Source organism: Gopherus evgoodei, chromosome 4 (assembly GCF_007399415.2).
Source record: "Gopherus evgoodei ecotype Sinaloan lineage chromosome 4, rGopEvg1_v1.p, whole genome shotgun sequence".
In the NCBI taxonomy this organism is placed as follows: Eukaryota; Metazoa; Chordata; order Testudines; family Testudinidae; genus Gopherus; species Gopherus evgoodei.
Window position 1 is genome coordinate 59,398,559 of NC_044325.1, and position 24,180 is coordinate 59,422,738.

The following is a 24,180-nucleotide window of genomic DNA, read 5'->3' on the forward strand; positions in this document are numbered from 1 at the left end:
CCAACAGAATAACTGCAAATGCTCCAGCCTGGAGATACAGGGAAGAAGCTGGACTTTCCCTGTAACAGCTGCTTCAGGTTAGGTACCGCAGTGAAACTGAGAGCAGGGAGTCTGTCTCTCTCCTGTGATCTCAGTGACCTCCCTGCTGGCACTTAGGTAGCGTGGAGGAAGAAACTGCCTGACTCAAATGTAATGGGGACAAGAGCTGGACCTGTGGGGCAGGGAGATATGTTGGGATAAGGAGCCCGAGAGACTGGCTGGACAAGGAGGCTGGCACTGGAAGCACAGTGATACGTGTGTGGAAGGAAAGCTTGAACTGGTTGGACATAGAGATTCAGATTGGGACTTAATTTTTAACTTTTAAATGTAGACCAGGCCTGAGGTTGCAAAGTCAAGTGCTCAAAAGTTAGGAAATGCTAGAAATAAGCTTGTCTGTCAACCTTAATTCATGCTGTATAGATTATGATACACTCTTTAATGACATGATCGCGTAGGCAACCTTAGTTTTGATCTTTCATGACTTATGAACTCAGCTTGAAAAACTTCAGCCCGGATGATTAAAGTTTGGCAAAGTTATAAACAACTGCCTAACATGTCACGTTACAAGACCCTGTTTTCAATCTTAATAGGTGGCACTGCCAGTTCCACATATAAGGGCAATATTTTGAGGATTTCTAGAGGAAATATAACTCCCTTATGATGAATCTGAAAAAATTATAAGAAAATCCCATATTAGAGAAAAACAGAATTATATTGGTAGTCTTTGTCAGGAAGGAAGTAGGCCTCTTCCCAAAAAACTGAGTACCAACCAATTACATGCTTATAACTCTTTCTAATTACTTGTATAAAATAGTAACTCTTTGGTATTTTTCATTAAGTTTGCAGACTCTGCCTACTCCTTTTCTGTTATGTTTCTGTTACATGTATGTTTTATTTACTATGAGAATACAGGCACAAAAATATTTAAGATGTCTTAAAAATGCTATTATGACACTTTTTTTTTTTTTCTCTCTAGTATTTTTAAGTACAGAGCTTCAAGCTTTACAGATTTTGCACAGCAAGCAACTTAAAAGTTCTCATTTGGAAAAGAATAATGAAATCTATCAGGAAGTGCAAACTCTCTGTGACTCGCTGGGCCTATCAAAGCCATCATCTTCTGACATTCCTCTCTTGTTAAGCAACATGGAGTCAAAGGTACAGAATTTTTAATCTTTAAATATTCTTTTAGTGTATGTCTTTTAAGTGTGAGACCCAACATTCTAGTTCATTAAAGTCCTGTCCAACTAGCACAAAGGTATTCTGGTTTTGAAAATTGTTCAACCCTGTATTTATGTGCCAGATGCACTAAAGATTCTTATGTCCCGTCATGCTTCAGCTACCATTCCAGAAGACGTGTCCATGCTGATGATGGGTTTTGCTTGATAACGATCCAAAGAGGTGGGGACCGACACATGTTCATTTACATCATTTGAGTCAGATGCCACTAGCAGAAGGTTGATTTTCTTTTTTCGTGGTTTGTCTTGTGTAGTTTCCGCATCGGAGTGTTGTTCTTTAAGACTTCTGAAAGCATGTGCCACACCTCATCCTCTGAGATTTTGGAAGGCACTTCAGATTCTTAAATCTAGGTGAAGTGCTGTAGCTATCTTTAGAAATCTCACATTGGTACCTTCTTTGCATTTTGCCAAATCTGGAGTGAAAATGTTCTTAAAATGAACAACAGGTGCTGGGTCATCATCTGAGACTGCTATAACATGAAATATATGGGGAGACATATATTCTTCCCCAAGGAGTTGAGTCACAGATGTATTTAATAATTATTTTTTAAAGAGTGTCGTCAGTGTGAAAGCATGTCCTGTGGATTGGTGGCCGGAGCATGAAGGAACATATCAATCTTTAGCATATCTGGCACAAAAATATCTTGCAATGCTGGCTACAAATGTGTCATGTGAACGCCTGTTCACACCTTCAGGTGACACTGTAAATAAGAAACTGGCAAGACTATCTCCTGTAAATGTAAACAAACTTGTTTGTCTTAGCGATTGGCTGAAAAAGGAATGGGACTGAGTGGATTTGTATTCTAACCTTTTACATTGTTTTGTTTTTGAGTGCAGTTATGTAACCAAAAAAAAACTACATTTGTAAGTTGCACTTTCACGATAGAGATTGCCCTATAGTACTTGTATGAGGTGAATTGGAAAAATATTTATCATTTTTACAGTGCAAATATTTGTAATAAAAATAAAATAAAATGAGCACTGTACACTTTGTATTCTGTCTTGTAATTAAAATCAGTATATTTGAAAATGTAGAAAAACATCCAAAAATGTTTAATAAATTTCAATTGGTATTCTATTGTTTAACAGTGCGATTTAAACTATGATTAATTTTTTTGAGTTAAACCCATGAGTTATCTGCAATTAATCGACAACCCTGCTTATTTGCCATCTCTTTTTAATCAACTGTTTTCTCCCTGGTTCTCAAAATCAGTAAGATTTATGGGCAACTAGCCCAGCCAGCAGATCTCTGTAAAATTCAAAAAACCTCACATACGGTATGTCTACACAGGGATCAAAATCCCACGGCTGGCCTGTGCCAGCTGACTCGGGCTTGGCTAAGGGATTGTTTAATTGCAGTGTAAATGTTCAGGCACGGGCCTGTGAGGTGGGAGGGTCCCAGAGCCCAAACCTGAACGTCCACACTGCAGTTAAACTGCCCTATGAGCCTGAGACAGCTGGGATGGACCAGCCATGGTGTCTAATTGCAGTGTATGCATACCCCTAGTCTGATTGCTTAAATCATGTTGTCAAAGTTGTAAGAGACAACAAAAGAAATCTTTTCAAGCGAATAATTTTAAACCTACATTTTCAGCTCAGGATGATTACTTTGAATGTTTAGTACACACACAGCTGCTAGTACTAAACATTCCTACGTACATCTGTGTGCCATAATGAAAAGTTATACAACAGTATTAAAAGACCACTTCACTAGAAGTCAATTCAGGTTCACTTAGCACTAACAACTGCACTGCATCTGCTGGTTTTACTGTAAAATTCAAGAGGAATCCTGGATTCTAATTTAGTTGAAAAGGCCTTTGAAAAACCATTTCACACTATTAATACTCAATTTAGCAATGGATATTACGTGAAGATAAAATTAATCACATTCCCAGCTGGTTAACTATCAAGTGTAATTCTATATGACCCTTGACTAGTCCCTGTCATTTTTTTTTCAGTAGCTCAATATAAGCACTTTTAAAATTTAGATTTGGCCTATATGCTAAAAAAATAAATAAATAAATAAATGGAGAAGTATTTAATGTCAAATGAAAATTATTTCATAATTCTGCCATAAAAGGGAGGTTGTCTGAAGTGGCTAGGCAAGAGCATGTAGGGTAAACAGTTTCATCCTGTAGTTAGGAAGACTGCTGCAAGCCCTGTAGTGTGAACTGCAATTTGTGTGTGTGCGCGTGCGTACACACACTTTATTTCTCTCTCTCATTCATATATAATATATATATAAAAATAATATAAGACATGCACCACATCTGATATCATCACTGAAATAGTTACACAACATAAGACTGATTCATGAGGAGCTCTCGTGGAAGGCCTATATTGCTCTAGTTTTGAAACAAAAGAACCCCTCATTCTGAATGTTGAGCAGAGCAACAGGTATGTGTGTATACGTATATGTATATATCTGACAGAATGGGTTTAAAATAAGGAATACAGCAAATATACATCAGACTCTTACATCTCCCAGGTCTATATCTGGCAAACTTGAAGGTTTTTTCCCCCAAAAAGATATCCTTTGTCTGCACTGATGCATAAAAATATTACTGCTGTAACTTTTATGTAGCAGATACCGAAACAAACAGAAAATTCCAATGCAAACTTTTCTTTTTATGTGAAAACTATTTGGTACTTCTCTTCCAAAATTCCTGCCAATTCAGCTATGCTTGCTTTGGGGCCTTCATAGGTATCAAAACTAGTGTATTAATCCATATTCTATGCAACTATTAAGAATTAATGGTGCAATTGTTTCTTCACATACTCATTTTATACATTTTAAAGTTTTCCTTGTCCCAACGCTTGTAGAAATATTGTAGAATCTTTATGCGTCTTTGATTTATACCCCCAGGGCCTCACAATTTGTCCAGCTTTTGCTTGACTTTTTTGTGTGCATGGAACTTTTAAAACTTATGAAACAGTTATAGGCTTAAAGGAAAGGAAGAAAGCAGATTTAACGCATGGGATTTTTAATTGGTAGGTACAGGATAGCTGCATATTTTAAAACGTAATAGATTTTAGTGTAATAACCAGAAACTTGGCTGTATCTTTTTAAACAGTAGAAAAACAGATCAAATGATTCAGTGACTAACATATTTACTAAAGGATACAAATAATCTCAGAATTGCCCTAGAAATGCACATTGGTGACAATGACATTGTAAAAATATCTCTTAATTAGTCAAATGTGTGCTTCTGCAGCTATGACTTCTGGAATTATGATGGATCGGTTGTCTTTTAGGACTTGGATTTATTCATCTGTTTAAGTACACAACAACCATATGTTGAGGTTGCTTTCATAATGCATGTTTCTAAATTTGCTTTAAAGGGTATGTCTTCATGGTAGAGTTAGCCTAGGCTCTTATCTGGGTATTTCTGTTAACCGCTCTCAGTTCCACATGCAAAATACTGGAGACATGCATTTATTGGTGCTTTCTATTCAGGTTTGCTGGCTTGTTTGGGACAGTAGACTAAAGCATGTGTGCTGCTTTCACGCTGGCTGGTAACCCAACCAGTTTGCAGTGAGAACCTGTGCTAAAGGACATGTGTGCTGATAGTTGTCCAGTGCCTGCTCCCAAATTCCCCTGTGTGCCCAGACAAGAAACAAATTCTCCCACAACTCACTGGGAAAGAATCACAGAGCAATTCCACTTGTAGCAGCACAAAGAACCATCGGATATGCCCCCAAAAGGCCTAGTGACACACATGGGTGAGTAGAGCACCAGCGAGGACACAGTAACTTGTGTATGGCTTTGTAGTGTGGCTGCTCATGCCCAGACTCTGTTGATAGTGGTGCTGCTGCAGTGTAGGCATACCCAAATGTTACTGCTATTTAAATTAATGTTGCTGAATTATAAAGTTGACTCTGGATGGAAGTCTGTATGTATTCTTTTAAAATCACGAAAGTGTGCTATAGAAGTTAGAGAAATTTTCACAGCTCATCGGTTTAATCTCCCAGCCAATACAAGGTTGTTCCCTCTAGAACATCTTACAGTTTTTGTGTAGTTTCTTATAAACAATGGGGCAACTGATTTTGAGGACACTGTTCCTGATGTTTAAATTGTCTGTTGCTTAGTTTCATTGCATATGGTATAATCTACCTTTGTGTGTTGTCTGTAAATATTGAGAGAGTTGTCTCTCTCCTTCCTCGTTGACATTGCTAAACCATATGCATTTAGCACTTCTTAATCTTTCCTCATGAGTCCCACTTCTCCTTGTTCCTGTTTTCTAGATTCCCTATTATGTCTCAGTCTTTATGCTAGTGATAGGTGCATGGAGCTGACCTGAGCATTCCAATTGTGCCTGTCCTATATTGAGCATATTATCTGTGTTTATGGCTTCTTCCTAACGATTGTTGGATTTGGAGCCCAGAATTATAGTAGTAACCCTGTCCCATTGCAAATTCATGTCTGATTTGCTGTTAACTCTCATTTCTAGGTCTTTTTCAGCATCAGTGCTTTCCAGGGTTTTTTTTCCCCACATTATGCTTGTTTTAAATTTTTTCTTTTTCCTCTCAGATGTCTGGGTTTGTATTTTTTCCAAAGTGAATCTCACTTTGATACATTTTGCTTTTCTTTGTGATCTCATTAGAGCATTTAAAATTAATTTCTGTCCCCAACTGTGTGTGTGCGCAACTTCTTCTTTCAGTGTCATTTCTAATTGTCTTTTAATGTGCTTCTTGTTCCCTCTTCCCATCGATCCGTGCAGTTCACCAGCTCTGCTACCGCAAAGGTTGTTACTTTGCTATTTATTAACTTTAGTTCATGACCTTTCAGCCATTTTTCAAGTCCCGTGGTAGTATTTATTTAAGCCAATTTGACTTTTGAGGCAGATGCTGTGATATGGTATACAAATAGTTTACTAACATCCAGGCACTGTGGCCAGGCCCTTGGCTATGGCTGAGAAATGCGCAGCTCATGCTAGTATATGAACACATCGCTTGAAATTCTCCTGATCTTGGTATGGATATACATCATAATAGTCACCCTGTTAATTTGGACAAGCCAGAAGTTGGTTGTAAATTATGCAGGCTGCTGATGCCCTCAAGGAGCCAGTATAGCAGATGGGGGATCAGCAGGGCATAAGGAAGCCCTGGCCATGTCCTCTTTTCTTATCCATAGTCTCAATATGAGCAGCACTGGGGAGGGGGTGGCAGAGGAGATTCTAAACCACTAGAGGATTACCTTATACTATCTAGCAGGCCATTTTGTGCTGGAGTCAAACCAGTAAGTTTCCAGACAGTTTTCTACTCATTTCGGTGTGTTCTTGGTTAACAATCTGTTGTAGGCGAAATTACAATTTGAAGAAAATTACTTCAGTGCTTTCTGTCTGTATCACTGATGATGTATGGGAAAACAAACACAAAATGCCATATTTTCCAAAAGAAAAGTAGTGGAAAGGTTCTTGCTCTCCTCGGGCTATATAAACACTCATATGAGACATACTGAACAGAAATTTTCCTCTTGGTTTTGTTGACACCAAGAAAAATAAAACCATGAATCAGATAGGAAAAGAGGGGAATGAATTAACTCACTTAAAAATATTGCTACTAAAATAGGTTTCTTAATGCATTGATGATGCTGTAGATTTTGATTCCCAGTGATAGCCTAAAGCTTCTTCTTAACAATTATTGCTAAGATCCTGTAATGTATATAAAATATGGCAGCTCTCTACCCTCTGACAGAAAGGTCTAGGATTGTTGGCGTTTTAGTGGAAAGAGAATTTGGAATTTATCCTTATACCATGTATCTTCTACAAATGCCTGAGTGTGTACATGCAGATAATTTCAGCCTTGAGGAAATGATCTGTTGGTTTGCCTTGGGTCTAGGATTATAATGGCATCCTTTCTTAAACTCATGAGATGCCATAATTATCCTTCATAGAGTGTAAATTGCATCATTTCTAGCTTTATCTTCATTTGTTTATTTAGACAATAATCATCCACTGTTTTGTTTTAAAAAAGAAAAATTAATGAGGGTACAGTCTCTTCTCAAAGAATCCCAAGTTTACGTCCTAAATTTGTTATGGACTATACAGTTTTGATACGCAGACTCCTGCATAAAGGATCAAACATTTCAATGACTGCCCACATAATTTCTACATGACTTTGAGGCCAATTGAAGAACTGCACATGAAGAAAACAGCTGAATGAAGAGGGAAGTAATATCAAGGTGGTATGGAACAGTTTACTATGATGAAAGGGATGATGCAGATAGAGCAGTTAGAAGGAAGGTAGAGGAGAGCATAGAGAACACAAGGGGAAATAAGAAACTAAAGGCAGAAATTTAAGCAGGGGTGGTGCTGGTCAGACCTCTGAAGATAAGGATGTAGAATTGGATACAGAAGAACGCTAGTAATGGGATTCAGAGACAAGTGGCAAGACAAGATCTTTACCTACTACTTTTAATACTAGTGCTTATCTTTAGCTTTATATATGAGGTAGTTGCTCCCAAAATATTTCACTTCACAATTGCTGATGGGTCATTTGGTGCTGGGTTTCCTTGTTTCCAGCTGCTACATTGCATTAGATAGCTAAAATACTTCACTCATTCTAATTTTCACTGTAAGTAATTGTCTCATTGCTAAGATGTGGTCCCTGCTTTGAAAATATTTGAGACTTCCTTTTACAAGGGATGTTAGCAAGCTAAAATATCCTAGTCTAATTTTATATGAAGATATTGAACACCCCATAATAGGACCGATTTTTGGTAAAAACTTGTGCTGAAGTGCGTTTGGGAGTATGAGTTGTTTTCTGAGAAGGGTATGTGTGTTCATGTGTTTTGTTTCAGATCAAGGACATTCTTTCAAAAGTTAAAAATACCCATGTAGGGAAACCGCTGCTAACAACACCTTTGAATCCTGATCAGACGGTAAAACTCCTCTCTGTTTTACTTTTCTTATTTCATATAATGGGCAAAATTAATGCTGGTGACCTTACTTTTCTGGCTTTTCATACTTGTTTTGCAATTTCTATTTTAAGTAGTGCGATAGTGAATGTTCAGTGTTAAATTTGATTTAATAGTATAATACCTTTATGACATCCTGTTCAAATACTTCATACACTAGTTTGTTTATAGATCGATTTTGTTACATGAATTTATATAAAAAATTGTAGAAGATATTAAATTACGTTGTAGCAGTTGGTCACAGCCTAATTTTTGTTAAGTGGTTTTTCGTGATGGTCAGCTGTTGACAGACATTTTCGTTGGTGAGGCAGGTTAGCTTGTGTATTTTAATGGACTCAAATATTTGTCCTATTTATTTCAATGCTGTAGGAAAGATTGGAAAAAATCAATGATGCTCTCCGCAGTGAATATGAATGTCGTCGTCGGATGTTAATGAAGCGGCTTGATGTGACCGTACAATCCTTTGGATGGTCTGATAGAGCAAAGGTAAACATGCTTTGTTGTTTGCTTCCTGTAGGTGGTGGTAGTTTGTTACAGTTCTCCAAGCTGTCTTACTGAAGACATCTCATTACAACTAACTTTTCTGAGCACTACTTGTAATGTACATTCCCTGCATGTTGCGAGAGAAAGATTTGACTAAACAGTCAAATCCACCAATCCTTGTGATCCACATATATTCCAGTGTTGTTCTTCACTTGAAGATGTCAGTCTCCTTTTGTTTTTCTCTTGTGGTATTATAGGAAAAAGCTTCAAAGTGTCTCTTATACAGACACACCCTTCCACCCCTCAAGGAGAGCTACAGAATCCTTGGGATTGGCCTAAAGAACCTACTAACTGAAGGCTGCCAGAATTAACCCCATGCTTTTGAACCAAGCACAAGGCAGGGGAGGGATAGATCAGTGGTTTGAGCATTGGCCTACTAAACCCAGGGTTGTGAGTTCAATCCTTGAGGAGGCCATTCAGGGATCTGGAGCAAAAATCTGTCTGGGGATTGGTCCTGCTTTGAGCTGGGGGTTGGACTAAGTGACCTCCTGAGGTCCCTTCCAACCCTGATATTCTATGATTCTGGGACCTACTCAGCTAGCCAATTGTCTCTCCTCTGCTAGTTTCAGTTCATACTTTATCCAGGGGGATAGTTGCTTGTATCAGAAAAATTCACAATTATCAGTAATGGTTCAGTGAGCTAGAAAGGTGGTGGTATCTGCCTCATGGGGAAGCTTCCAAATCACTACTATAGGGTATGCCCGTTGGTGTTATAGTTTTTCCAAAAGACTTAAAAAATACTGTGGAACAAACCATTTACGCATCAGTAACTTTCTGTCCCACTATCCTAATGTCTATGAGTATGTTTTCAGATCATGTCTAAGCATTTCTATGGTGCTCACTGTCTTCATATATGAATACTTGAAAAAAAGAGAGTATTAATCATCCCAGCATCTCTGAAAGGTAGAAAAGTATTATGAGGAGTGCTAAGAGATTTAGGGAAGGCCGAGACAAAATCTGAAACAGTCCCCACTGCCTTTGCAAAAAAAAAAAATTAAAAAATAAAAATCCTAGATTCCACGACCAGAAGGGACCATTGTGAGGCATCTACTTTGACCTGAAAAACACTGGTCATAGAATTTCCCCAAAATAATTCCTACAGCATACTTTTTAGAGAAACCGCCAATCTTGATTTAAAAATTATCAGTGATGGAGAATCCACCACAACCCTTAGTAAATTGTTCCAGTGGTTACAAATTTACACCTTATTTCCATCAGAATTTTTCTAGCTCCAACTTCCAGCGATAGGATCATATTAAATCTTTTCTCTCCTAGACTGAGGAGCCCATTATTAAATATTTGTTCCCCGTATACATATTTACACTTTAATCAAGTCACTTTTAACCTTCTCTTTAAGCTAAATAGTCACTATAAGGCATGTTTTTTAATACTTTAATCATTCTCGTGGCTTTTCTTTGAACCTTCTCCAATTTATTAACATCCTTCTTGAATTGTGAACACCAGAACTGGACACAGTATTCCAGCAGTGGTCACACCAGTGTCAAACATAGAGGCAAAATAATTCTCTCTACTCAAGACTCTTGTTTATGCATCCCTGAATCCTTTTATGTCACAGTGGGAGCTTGTGTTCATCTGATTACCGGTCCTGACTCCCAAACCTTTTTCAGAGTCACTGCTTCCCAGGAGAAAGTTCTTCATCCTATAAATATTTTCTACATTCTTTATTCGTAGATGTATATATTTACATTTAACTATATTAAAATGCATAGTGTTTGCCTTCACCTAGTTTACCAAGCAATCTAGATCTGAATCAGTGACCTGTCTTCTTCATTATTCCCCACTCCCCCAGTTTTTATGTCATCTGCAAACTTTATCGGTGGTGATTTCATGCTTTCTTCCAGGTCATTGGTAAAAAGGTTAAATAGCATAGGTTCAAGAACTGATCCTGCGTGACTTCACTGGAACACAACTGCCCAATGATGAGGCTAAGATTTTGTCACGGTTATTTTTAGTAAAATTCACGGACAGATCACATGCAGTAAACAAAAATTCACAAAACCTGTGACCTACCCATGATTTTACTAAAAATAACCAGGAGTAAGGCTAAATATGGGGAAGTATGGAGTCCCATGTGGGGAGGCTGGGGCTGGAGGACAGGCCAAGACCCCCCACTCGTTGATCATAGCAGGGGCGCAGCCAGGGCTGTCACGTAGCTCTCCACTCTGGAGATGGCCACAGCTGCGGGACAGGGGTGCGTGGTCCCAGCTGCAGTCTCCCCAAGCCCCGTCCACAGCCATGAGGGGGAGCGTGGCTCTGGAATGCTGCGGGGCAGAGGTGCACAGCCCCTGCTGCAGCCCCTGCCATGGGGCTGGGACACATGGCCCCAGCTGCAGCCCCCAGCGGAAGCCACAGTGTTGAGGCACGCAGCACTGGCTACAGCTGGCTGGCAAGAGTGCGCAGCCCCAGCAGCAGTCTCCGGTGGAAGCCATGGGGCTGGGGTGCATGGCCCCGGCTGCAGCATGGCCCCCAGCAGAAGCCGTGGGGGATGTGCAGCCACAGCTCTGGAGCTGGCCACAGCCGCGGGGCAGGGGCACACGGCCGCCACTGCAGCCCCCACCACAGGGCTGGGGTGCTTGGCCGCGCCTGCAGCACCTGGCGGAAGCTGTGGGGCTGGGGTGCTTGGCCGCGCCTGCAGCACCTGGCGGAAGCTGTGGGGCTGGGGTGCTTGGCCGCGCCTGCAGCACCTGGCGGAAGCCGTGGGGCTGGGGTGCCTGGCCGCGCCTGCAGCACCTGGCGGAAGCCGCGGGGCTGGGACGCAGCCGTGAGAGGGCACAACCCCCGCTCTGGAGCTAGCTGCAACTGCTGGACGGGGCTCATAGCCTGGCTGCAGTCCCCTCACCCTCTGAAAACCACAGGGCAGGGGCTGCAGGGTCCTGATTGCAGCTATCCAAACCCAGTTGCCTCAGGCTGACAGCTGAAGTGGAAGAAGTCACGGAGGTCTGCTAAAGTCACAGAATCCGTGACCTCCGTTACTAAATCATAGCCTTACTCAATGACAATTACATATTGAGACCTATCGGTTAGCCAGATTTTAATCCATTTAATGGGAGCCATATTAATTTTATAGTTTTCTAGTTTTTTAATCAAAATGTTTTGTGGTACGAAGTCAAATGCCTTAGAGAAGTCCGAGTACATTACGTCAAAACTGTTAACTTTATTAACCAAACTTGTAATCTCATCAAAAAAAGATATCAAGTTAGTTTGACAGGATCTTTTTTCCACAAATGCATGCTGATTGGTATTAATTATATTACTCACCTTTAATCTTTATTAATCGAGTCCATATCAGCTGCTCCATTCTGATCTTGCCTAAGATTGATGTCAGGCTGACGGACCTATAATTATCTGCATCATCCCATTTGCCCTTTTTAACAATTGGCACAACTTTAGCTTTCTTCCAGTCTTCTGGAACTTCCCCAGTGCTCCAAGATTTATTACAAAAAAAAAAAACATCATTAATCATCCAACGAGCTTCTGAGCTAGCTCTTTTAAAACTTGTGGATGCAAGATAATTTAAAAATGTTTAATTTTAGCTTCTATTTAACGTCCTCCAGAGATAACACTATTCCATTACACTGGTATCACCATATGAGGAAACTATATTATCCGCTTTTCTCCCAGATACAGAACAGAAACATGTATTGAACACTTCTGCCTTATTATTCATAATTCTACTATATCCATCTAGTAATGGACCTGTATCTTTGTCAAGATTCTTTTTATTTCTAATATATTTTAAAATTTCCTTATCGTCCTTAACTCTGCTGGCCTTAGATTTCTCTGTGTCTATTTGCTTCCCTTGCCAAATTTTCTTCAGTTCCTAACTTCAGCTTTATATTCATTATTGTCAACTTCCCCTTTCCCTCATTTGTTTTTTCACTTACTCTCTAAACCTGGTCAATTTTTTGACCAGTAGACCACCTTCCTGGATTCTGGGATTGTGGCTTTTTGGGCATCTAGGAAGTTGTTCTAAAATGATTCTCAATTATCATTCATTTTTCTGATTAAATTCTACCTCCCAGCAGATTTGACCCATAATTGTTTCAACTTTGTGAAATTAGCCCTATTAAAGCACCAAATGCATATATTTCAGGTCTGGACTTTTATAATGTGCAAGCAAAATAATTTGTTCATGTCATGATAACTTGTACCTAACTTACCATTAATTTTTTAGTTCTGTGATCAGTTCCTCTTTATTTGTTAAGACAAGGTGTAATGAAGAATTCCCCTATGTTGACTTCAACACTTTTTGAATTAGGAAATTGTGAAATTTCTAAACATTATAGAGACAGATGTTTTAGTACTGAGTACATGTGACCTCCAGCATGTCACTCAGATTGATGTCCCCTTTGATCATACAAAATTTTTCACTGCTCGTCGTTATACATAGGTGTATAACGAGGCAGTCATCCTGTTCCCTAGTGTGATTTAGTGGCCTGTACCAGGCACTAACTAATACCCCATCTTGCGCTTTATCTGTTAAGGATATAGATCTGTAAGCATTCAAGTTCATTTTCTTCTGAATTATCAGTTACTCAGAAACAGGCATTGCCATTTTTGACCTAGAATGCCACTCTCTCCCCCTTTTTCCACTCAATCCTTCTAAATAGTTTATAACCATTGATTTTTTACATTCCAGTTGCATGAATCATCCCACCAGGTTTCAGTAATATCCAACTAAATTGAATTTATGCTCATAAATGAGTAATTCTAATTCCTCTTGTTTGTTATTCAGGGTCCTAGCATTGATGTACGGGCAATTCAAGAATTTCTTCTTTTCATATCCCTTGGTTCCCTGATTAAGTTTGTACTCAACATCTTGATTTTTGTGCTAAGTGCCCCTACCTTCTCTCTTTTTTACTCCCCCTTTACTGCAGAGGAGAGGCCCTTCTGTGGGGGTTGGAGAACAAATTTACTTTGAAGCCTTGGCTTCTGTCCTGCTGCTCTGGGCCCAGCTCTCTGCTCCATGTTTTTCAGCCTGGTGCCAGGTTGTAGTGCTGCTTGCTCATATTTGCCCAGCTGCCTCTCCTGAGTGGCGCTGCAACCCTGTATTCCAGGCTGCAATGCCACTCAGTTTGAGGAGGTCGTGATTTGACCAGTAGACACACAGGAAGCTTATGGCATCACTGGGAATAGCACACAGACATCCTAACTCCCAGTTCTGTGCATGAACCACAAGACTTTCCTCACGAAGGTTACAATAGTTTACATCCTGTCCATTTTTAAACTGGTTTAAGGCTTTGCACGTATACTGAAAATAATGGAAAACAACATTTTTTAAAACCTACCTGGTGTTGTCTGTTGTAGCTTTAGTGCAAGTGCAGAGAAAACCTCAGTTGCATGACTCTCGCTAAATATCAGTGGGAGTGATGCAGCTACATCTTTGTATGCAGCTTTGAAAATTTATTCTCAAACATTCAGCTATTGCTTCTTTGTGGACTTCTCACTTTAGCAGCTTGCATGAATACTGATGCACTGTAGGAGAGGAAAGGAAAAAGGAGTTAACTCGCTGTGGTAAGGAGATTACTGCATACGTTTCTTTCCTTTCTCCTCTCCACAAACACATTTTTTTTTTCTTACCCTATGATTTAAAGGACGACTGATCCAGTAGAATTCAGAGCAAGGCAACTTTTATTTAGGTGCCTAAATAGGGATGTAAGTGCCTACCTTTAGACACCCAAGCTTGAAGATGTAGGCCTATATTCTTACGATTCTATACCAAGGATAAAGTAGAGGTTGTCTGTCTTATATGGCTCCACACTTCTCTCTGTGTAGAACTATATAAATCTTCACATTTAAATAATTTAAAATAATTATTAATATTATTAAAATTTTATTTAATTTATGACTGTAGCTTAAATTGACTTGAGTCATTTGATGTTGTATTAGTCCCTAGATGTGACATTAAAAACTATTTAAATAGCTTTTGTTCAGTCATGAAGAAAGTGTACCATTGTTTTATTTAATGAAGTTAAAGTGGTAAGATGAGTCAGCAGCCTGTTCTTAGAAAATGTGCAAAAACAAAATACAGTTACTGAGATTTCCAGAAGGCCTATTGTAATTTTGCATTAAAAGTTGAAATTACATTACTGAGTAGATTTTTTCAAAGGGTTGAAGCACAACTTCCATTTTGATGTAATTCATTTTTGCAGGGAAAAATTGTACCAAGTGCTAAACCGGGTACGTATGTTTCTTCGTACCTCAATACAGATACACGTGAGGTAGCAAGAAGCACAAGTACTCAATTTTATAGCTATTGTTGAAATTCTGGATGTAAAATGCAGGTATACTTTTGTTGGGTGTAGATTGCACCTGGGAAAAAAAAAAGAGCTGTCCTTTTGGAAAATCTTAAACTTAGCCTTGAGAAATCAATTTTCAGTTCCATATAGCTTCTAATAACATGTACATGGACTCTTATAAATATTTATCTGAAAACAATATATATTTACAAGAGCAGATTTCAGATATACATGATACAGTCATATGACCTACTGTTTATTTTTGTATAGCTTGTAAGATTTTGAGCCAGGTGACTCCTTAATTGGGGAAAAAGTAACTGAGGTTGCAGAAGAAGCTGCAGAGATTCAGATCCTTCTCTCCCTCTTTTCCTTAGTGCTTTCAGCTGTAGCAATAGGTGGAAAGTTCATTCCTTGAAACCTGCAGCTCTTCTTGGAGATATCTTCAGAGAGGCATTTTCTCTCTTCCCTACCTTCTGGTCTGGAGCCAGGTAGTATAGGCAGCCTCCTTCACCTGATATTGTCCTGAATGTTTTACAGTTGGGAAGGACTTAAGTTAAATCTCATCTAGCATTAACTGAGTTCTGTTCCATTAGGTTGAGGAGTTGGGGGGCAGAGCTGCAGAGAACATCCATCCTTCTCACATCAGACTTGCCCCCTTTTTATACCCAGATGTGGCTCTCAGGCCAAAAAGTTTGCCCACCCTTGATTTAGACATTATTGGCCTCTGTTTCCCTGCTTTTTGACCATGGTGTTTCTTGAATTCAGTTATTGTTTCCCACAGTGGGAAAGTCCTACTGTCAGTCGTTCCTTAACAGTATATTACTGCAGGGAACAGTGTGTGTCCAGTGTCAATGGGCAAATGTCCAGTTGCTCTGAAGCTCCCAGTCTCCCAGGGAGCATTTTTTTTTCTCCCTTTGTTCCCTTTAAATACATATTGAGACCATTGCACCATGAAGGGATACAGTACAAGCCTCCTGCAGGCATCTGGGTTGGTTGGATTTGCTGCAGGGAGCCACAGAGAGAAACAGGGATGGCTGGTGCCCAAAGGCTCAGTTTTGGACCTGTGGACACTGTGGGCCTTCCCCTGTAGAACTGTGTGGACCCTTAGGGTTTGACACATTAACCAGTCCCTTCCGAGTGACCCCTTTACAGGATGGGGCATGCACTAGACCACGTCAATTTGTGACAGGTAATACGAGGCTTCAGCATTAACTAAACATCTTCATTACCATTTTTTTTGTACAGTAGCTGATTGTTGTGAGCAAGGCGAAGAGGCTTTTATAAAAGTGACTGGCGCGGTTTTTACTGAGGTAGTTTGAATGTCTAAACTTCATGCTCTGTGTAAACTCACACTGACCGTGTGCTGTTTGGTGACTTACAAACAGCCATTGAGCATTTGCATTTTTGTACGTGAAATACTTAGCAACTGAATTATATTTGACTTTATCATTTAGGTTAAAACAGATGACATAGCAAGAATTTATCAGCCCAAACGTTACGCACTATCTCCTAAAACAACCATTACGTTTGCCCACCTTCTTGCTGCTCGAGAAGACTTATCAAAGATCATAAGGACAAGTAGTGGATCGACACGAGAAAAGACAACCTGCGCTATCAATAAGGTATTCTTCTCTTTCTCCTGTGGATTTACAGAGCTATTGAAAGTAATCTGGTATAATAACTGATAATTTATAATTAATGATATCTTTAGCAAGAATTTTGACTTTTGCTTATCCTCTATAATACAGTTTTCCTTTTTTGCAAACTTGTTGTATTTAGTGCACTGGAAAAAGAAGGGCTGCAGCACTCCCATAAGTATCACTATAGCTCCATTGTCCTAGTTTTTGTTACAAAGTATACTGCACACTCCTTTTGGTAGCCTGTAGGGTACATACACTACACCCCTGCCCCATACGGGTATACATAGCTGCATAGATGGTGAGGCAATGCTTAAGCTAGTAAAGACTCTCCTGAACCATGTGGTATGAACTATAGGGTTCTCTACTCACCGATGCAGTGCTTTGCCTGTCTATGCTACTATTTTTAGCATGTAGTGTCCCACTGCCTCCCTGCTGCAGGATCCTTTCCCTGCCGCAGTGAAAGATTCCAGGAGCAAGGAAAGGCTCTGGCAATTCTCCACTGATGAGTTTTTCTGCTCTGCCTCCTCCCTGCCACAGCCTTTCACTGTTACTTGTAGCTACACACTGCAGTGTGAACACAGCCTGCATAACTATGCATACCCTACATGCGTCCTCAAGAGGTGAGTAGTGTGTGTTTGTATATATATAGACCTACAGTCACTTCCACACTGAGATATAACAATTCTAGATAAGAATTGCAGTGGATGGAAAAAGGAAGATTTAAAATCTCATGCCGCCTACAGTGGTATTCCCTTTTTATGCTTCAGGAGGCAGGACCAAATCTGTCGGTCCCTGGGGATGACAAATGCTTGACTCTCTCTTTTTTTCTGGAAAATTTGTCAGTTCGCTGCCTCCCAGCAGCAACAACAGATGGTCCACCATCCTGCTTTCTCTGAGCAGGTCACATATGCATGTTGGAGTGAGCCTGAGTATAAGAATGAACTGTCTACTTCAAGAGCTCTTCTCTCAGAGGAGAGATTCCTTTCAGGATAAAGCTGGGAAGCAGAGGTGGTCATCCCTGTGGGTATTGAACCTCAGTCATATAAATGAAAAAATCTTTCCTTCAACTTCCAGAAGAGAGCTTGGTATACCTCTAATAATTACAAAAGCATGTAGTTAAATTAGAGTGGGAATTACCAAATAAGATTAAGAGGCTCTCTAATCTGTCTAAAAAATCTTGTGCTGGTACAAAACAAAAAAATCAGACTGCCACCCTCCCAATAGTTTATTCAGCCGTTGCTAACCTTATGGATTAATTGGACAGCCATTCAAAAGCAACCTTCTACTGAAAGCCAGCTAAGCCTCTACTACTGCTTCAGTTAGTCAGGGTTGGCAGGCTCCCTGTCAAAGGAGAACCCAATGAACCTAAGGGAGGAAGTATCAGAGGGTAGCCGTGTTAGTCTGGATCTGTAAAAGCAGCAAAGAATCCTGTGGCACCTTATAGACTAACAGACGTTTTGGAGCATGAGCTTTCGTGGGTGAATACCCACTTCCTCAGATGCATGTAATGGAAATATCCAGGGGCAGGTATATATATGTGTGCTAGCAAGCAAGCTAGAGATAACGAGGTCAGTTCAATCAGGGAGGATGAGGCCCTGTTCTAGCAGTTGAGGTGTGAAAACCAAGAGAGCCATTCACAGTCTTTGTTCAATCCTGAGCTGATGGTGTCAAATTTGGTGTCATCTGCAAATTTGACACCATCAGCTCAGGATTGAACAAAGACTGTGAATGGCTTGCCAATTACAGAACCAGTTTCTCCTCTCTTGGTTTTCACACCTCAACTGCTAGAACAGGGCCTCATCCTCCCTGATTGAACTGACCTCGTTATCTCTAGCTTGCTTGCTAGCACACATATATATACCTGCCCCTGGATATTTCCATTACATGCATCTGAGGAAGTGGGTATTCACCCACGAAAGTTCATGCTCCAAAACGTCTGTTAGTCTATAAGGTGCCACAGGATTCTTTGCTGCTTTTAAGGGAGGAAGGACAGTCTTGTGATTGAGGCACTAGGTCTCAGGAGATCTGTGTTCAATTCCTGGGGATCTTAGGCTAATCACTTCATCTCTCTGTGTCTGGGTTTTCCTTCTATAAAATTGGGGATATACTTCACATGTTCATTGTAAAGATAACTCCTTTAATATTTATGAATGCTATGATGCTGGGGACCACAGAAGTACCTAGCCCATACCAGAGGACCATTATTTCTAGATAAAATGGTACTGTCCCCTTTTCTCTCTGCCACTTTTGAAAGAGCTCCTAAATCAAGGATTGGTAGTGCACCTAGACCCACAGATACTCAACAGTGTAGATGCTAAATAGGAACAACTGTTGGGAGAGGGGAAGCAATTAACCATCTCCTCGGTTTGAGGAAAAAAATAACCAGACTTGGAATATACTAAAATTTTGTTCAATTGTGCTTCATGGTCTAAAGAACATGAAGAATCAAAGCATTAAACAAATTTCTAATTCTGGCATACTGCTGGGGTAGTCTGGCAATTGAACTGAAGGCATACACTCTTCAAAAGCATTCATCAGCATATTGGGAGTGAATAGTTCTCGGATGTCTTCTCCTCATATCAAGTGCTTTTTCACAGCAGTCTCCCCGTTTAACCTTCTGGAAATATATAGGGGAACCCTATGGAAGTTGAATCTGTTGTTGGACACATTAGTTTTGATTTACTTTTCCATTAAAGTAGCATTGCAGGTGGCTATCACTTGAGCAATGGAAGTCTTGGGAACTGGGAGAATTATCTGTGCAGTCACAGTACTGTACCTTCAATGCTGATAGAGGTATTCTTCCTGGAGCCTGCTTTAATTCCAGAAGTTCACTCTGTCTTTCATAGAGTGGAGATCATTCTTTCCCAATTCTGTACCAAACCAAAACACCCCAAACAAAGGCAATGATACATGCTAAATGTCTGCAGGGTGCTCAAAACATAAAAGATCACAGTCCTGTAGCAAGTCTTTTATCCTATTTTGTAATATAACACCCATGAGGTAAATAAGTATCTATTAGGTAGTTAAAATTTTGCATCAAGAAGACTTGCAAAACTAAAGTTCTGAAATCTTTAGGTAAAAATAAAGTCAGCAAAGTGGAACAGTGTCCCCTTCATAGGCAGAGAACTCCTTTGCATCATATGAAGAAATCTGCAAGGTAGCAACTTGTCTATCTCAGCAGAAAGTACCACCCCACAGGGACTGATTGGCAGCCCCTTACAACCCACTGATTGGCTGATACCAGTATGTAAACCAGGAAGCCATGGTGAGAAACAGTCTGAGCAACAACACAGACCGCCTGCCTGCTTCTGCTCCAGACTCAGCTAACAGTAGACGCTAGACTCCAGCCCCCGACCCTAGTTCATCCTTGAGCTCGCTCTCCAATTGATGTCTTTAATCTGGCGCCTGACCCCAATCTCCTGGTAACCTGACCTTGCTTGCCTCCTGATGCCTGACGCTCAGTTTGCCCTTCGGCCTGTCTTGGACTGTGACCTCCTGGCATCTGACTCCAGACTCCTGCTCCGACCACTAGGTCAGATTGCCCGCATTCCAATCATGATCCAGGTCTGTACAAAACCAGTACCAGCGACCGAGTTGTGGGTGGTTTGGCCTGGTGTTTGGGGACCTGAGGCCAAGGGGTAGGTCCAGAATCAGGAGCCAGGTGTCTGAGCCAAAAGCGGGAGCTGGGGTCATACGTAAAACAGGAGCTGAAGCCAAGGGACTCTGCTGAGTTGGAAGTCAGAGCCATAGTCTAGGGTCTGAACCAGAGCGGTCAGTCACCAGACCGACAGGGTTCAGGGACTGGAACAAGACAAAGGACAGGAGCCAGAAACAGGGCAGGGATGAAGGCAGGAACTGAGGATGAAGCCGGGAGTCAGGAAGTGGACAGCAGGGTCCATGGTATCAGCCTGCCAGGATCCACCTTGTTGCACAGATGACTTCATGTCTCTTTGGTCTGCTGCTCATATGTTAGGTGAGGACAGTTCAAAGACAAAAGGTCCCTCAAGGTGAAGTTTCAAAGGCTGAATATGGAGATGGGAGTTTACAATCCGTTCCTCCAAGTGTTTCCTAGGAATGCCACTTCAGACATATTGTCCCAGAAGATCATTCATGTTTGCTACATTTTTCAGCATAGTTTTTTTTGAAGCTCACGATGCTTCCTAAAGATCACCTTAATCCTAAAGATGTTCCATACAGCCCCACAGTAATACATAAGCAGTTGCATTTTTAATACAATGAACTCCTAAAGTACTTAAACTTAATTCAATAAGATTTCTCCAGAATATTGCAGGAAATGGCCATAAATGTCACAAGAATCCTTAGTTGTATGCAGTGTTGTTGTAGCCATCTTGATCCCAGGATATTAGAGAAACAAGGTGGGTGAGGTAATACCTTTTTCAGACCAACTTCTGTTGGTGCGAGAAACAAGCTTTTGAATTTACAAAGAGCTTTTCTTCAGGTCTGGGAAACTTACTCAAGGCTTGTCTTCGCATACAGTGCTGCAGTGGAGTAGCTGAGCCGCTGTAGTGCTTTAGTGAAGACATTACCATGCTGACTGGAGAGTTTCTCCCATTGGCATTGTTAATCCACCTCTCCGAGAGCCAGTAGCTATGTCAACAGGAGAAGCTCTCCCATTGACGTAGTGCTATCTACACGGGGGTTAGGTCAGGGCTTGGCTACACTGGCACTTTTCAGCGCTGCAACTTTTGCGCTCAGGAGTGTAAAAAAACACCCCCCTGAGCACTGCAAGATACAGCGCTGTAAAGCCTCAGTGTAATCAGTGCCGCGGCGCTGGGAGCACGGCTCCCAGCACTGCAAGCTACACCCGTAAGGGATGTGGTTTACGTGCAGCGCTGGGAGAGCTCTCTCCCAGCGCTGGCGCTCCAACCACACTCACGCGGCAGCGCTTTGAAATTTCAAGTGTAGCCATACCCTCAGTGTAACTGTTGCTAAGGGGTATTGATTTTTCACCCCCCTGAGTGACGTAGTCATACCGATACAGGTCTGAAATGTAGATCTGGCCTGAGTAAGCTTTCCAGACCTGAAGAAGAGCTCAGTAAACTCGAAAGCTTGTTTCTCGCACCGACAGAAGTTGGTCCAACAAAAGAGATTATCTCACCCACCTTGTCTCGCATAAGAATCCTTTTACACTTTCTAATTTTGGAAGCAGCTTCACTGGGCAGATTTCTCAAAGGGGCAGCCTAGCCTTCCCTGGAAACTAACAGGTGTGGTCCTGCTTTTTTGAAGCTAGAGTAGAAGAAACCCATTGTAGAAATGGCAAGCCTGGATACTTCAAGAGGATCAGATATCACTTTTTGATTCCCTGGGTTTGCTTCAAAATCTTCTAGTCAGTAGAGACTGTCAAAGTGGATTTGCACAGCCCTGCAAGGAATCTTGAGAAATGTGAAGAGCATCCAAACATTTTCTTGCAAGGGGGACCTCGGAGAAAAACTGAATTTGTCATTGGTCATCAGTGCTAATTGTAGCTTCACTAACAGGGACTCAAGTCATAAGAGATGTTAAAGTGTACATTGTTTCTTGGATAGGAGATACTTTGTTGAGATTATTCTTTTTATGAACTAGTGAAATGAAGTGAATTTCCAGATTGGTCAACCAACAGAATTTGAAATTGGGAATGTGAGGAACTGAGGCTTAATATTATTGAGACGCTTGTCTGATCAATGTAAATTGTCAGATATTTTGAAATCACAGTTGAGAATAAATATGCTTTTCACAATTTGTGTAACTATTTAATGAAAGTGGTCTCCATGATTAAGAAATATTGTGATCATAATCACTTGCAAATGATTTATTTGGACCATGTTCTATACTCTGTGATGAAATTGTAATGGAAAAAAGATGATCACTTTTTAACTGCTTACCAAAATCCATAAAATCACATGAACTTTAATCAGAAAATAGCTTGCTGTTGAAACTATTCATATTTAAGTTTTTTATACTTTGCTAAATCCAGCTTTGGATGGTTCCCCCACCTGCCTCCTGTTTAAAATGACTTTGTCATTTATTTCTGACAGTTTGTTTTCCCCAATTTCTTTTGTAGCATCTAATTCTGCTGCTTAATTAGAAGTCAGATTGTCTGGGGAATATTATTTTTGTACATATTTATTGCTGATAGATCGTTGGTTCATTTTAGTAGTGACAAGTGTTTTTTAACAGTGTAAAGCGCCAAAGCTGTAAAGGGATTTCCATGGGGTTTATAGTCTATTTCAGGACTTGTAGCTAAATGTAGTAGCCAATATGTCCAAATGCATTATTAATTCTTGGTACTTTATTTACAGCAATGGGCCCCAGTTATCCACATGCTTAACTTTACATTTGTCTGAAGTTAAGCATATGCATAAGTGCTTCTAGGATGAAGGCCTTTGCTATTAAATATCAGGTTTTTGTAATTCCTTCCGTCACAGGAATATTATGCATACCATAACAGCTAAGGATTTAAAATGGTTTTCATTATGGCGCAATGTTCTGAGATTTATAACTCTTCGATAAATTTAAAACTTTTTGTTGAAACTAGGCACAACAGGTGTGTGTGGGAATGAAATTCTTACTACAAAATTAAAAAAATATATATTGTGGTTTACCTATGTAAATATGGTAGCTACATATGAATGATGAAACTCAAAAACTGCAAACATTGTTATTAGTTTGTTATAATTTTTTTCATAATTACTCAAATGAAGATGGAGCAAATTACTTCTTAACCACCTATCTACAAACTTCCAAAATCACCTTAGAAGGAATACATAATCACCACTACAGTTCCCATATTTCTTATTTATTTTAGGGGTAAGTTGGAATCTTGCTGAAGATTCCTGTTTGATGTGAATTGCAGTGATGGGTGGAGCAAAGGGGGCAGATTGTTGAGAGTTTGGAAAGCAGAAGCAAATGGGATGGGGTGCAAATGGAGTAAGGCAGTAGTTGCAGGGTGCAGCAGCCAGTTGAAAGGAATGGATATTGCAGGTTGGACACAGGCAAACTTAGGGGAGGGTTGGCTTTGGAATAGTTGGGAAGTGGGTGGTTTGGTTAGATCATGAAGTATGTGTGGGTCAAAAGAGCAAGAAACTGAGAAGCAGCAGGAGAGGGGCAGTTGGAGAGAGTGAGCTGGAGACAAGAGGAGACGTTAGATGTGGATCAGGCAGTGTCCTGAATAGTAATGAAAGAGTATAAGGGTATGTCCATACTACCCGCCGGATCGGCAGGCGGCGACTGGTCCAGCAGGGGTCGATTTATCACGTCTAATCTAGATGCGATAAATCAACCCCCTAGCACTCTCCCGTCGACTCCTATACTCGACTGCCGCGAGAGGTGAGTAGATCTAAGAACGTCGACTTCAGCTACATTATTCACATAGTTGAAGTCAACGTACAACTTAGATTCTTCTATTCCTCTCTCTGCCTCCCCCCCCCGCCCTGCCCCGCCCCAGTGTAGACCAGCCCTTAGACTCAAGGGTTGTATGTCAAACAAGACTGATATGTCCCTTTGGCATCAGAGTGATCCCAGGACATCACATAAGTGGCCAACTA

The 24,180-nt window shown here is 40.6% G+C and overlaps 1 protein-coding gene across 1 annotated transcript in view; it reads left to right on the plus strand.

Annotated features, from left to right (window-relative positions):
• The window catches only part of FAM98B (family with sequence similarity 98 member B), a 33,905-nt gene that overhangs the window by 5,621 nt on the left and 4,104 nt on the right, over positions 1-24,180 (plus strand). Inside the window, exons 4-7 of the mRNA XM_030559397.1 lie at positions 1,016-1,194; positions 8,077-8,157; positions 8,563-8,679; positions 16,451-16,618. Coding sequence (XP_030415257.1) covers positions 1,016-1,194; positions 8,077-8,157; positions 8,563-8,679; positions 16,451-16,618 — 545 coding nt within the window. The remainder of the gene's footprint in view (positions 1-1,015; positions 1,195-8,076; positions 8,158-8,562; positions 8,680-16,450; positions 16,619-24,180) is intronic.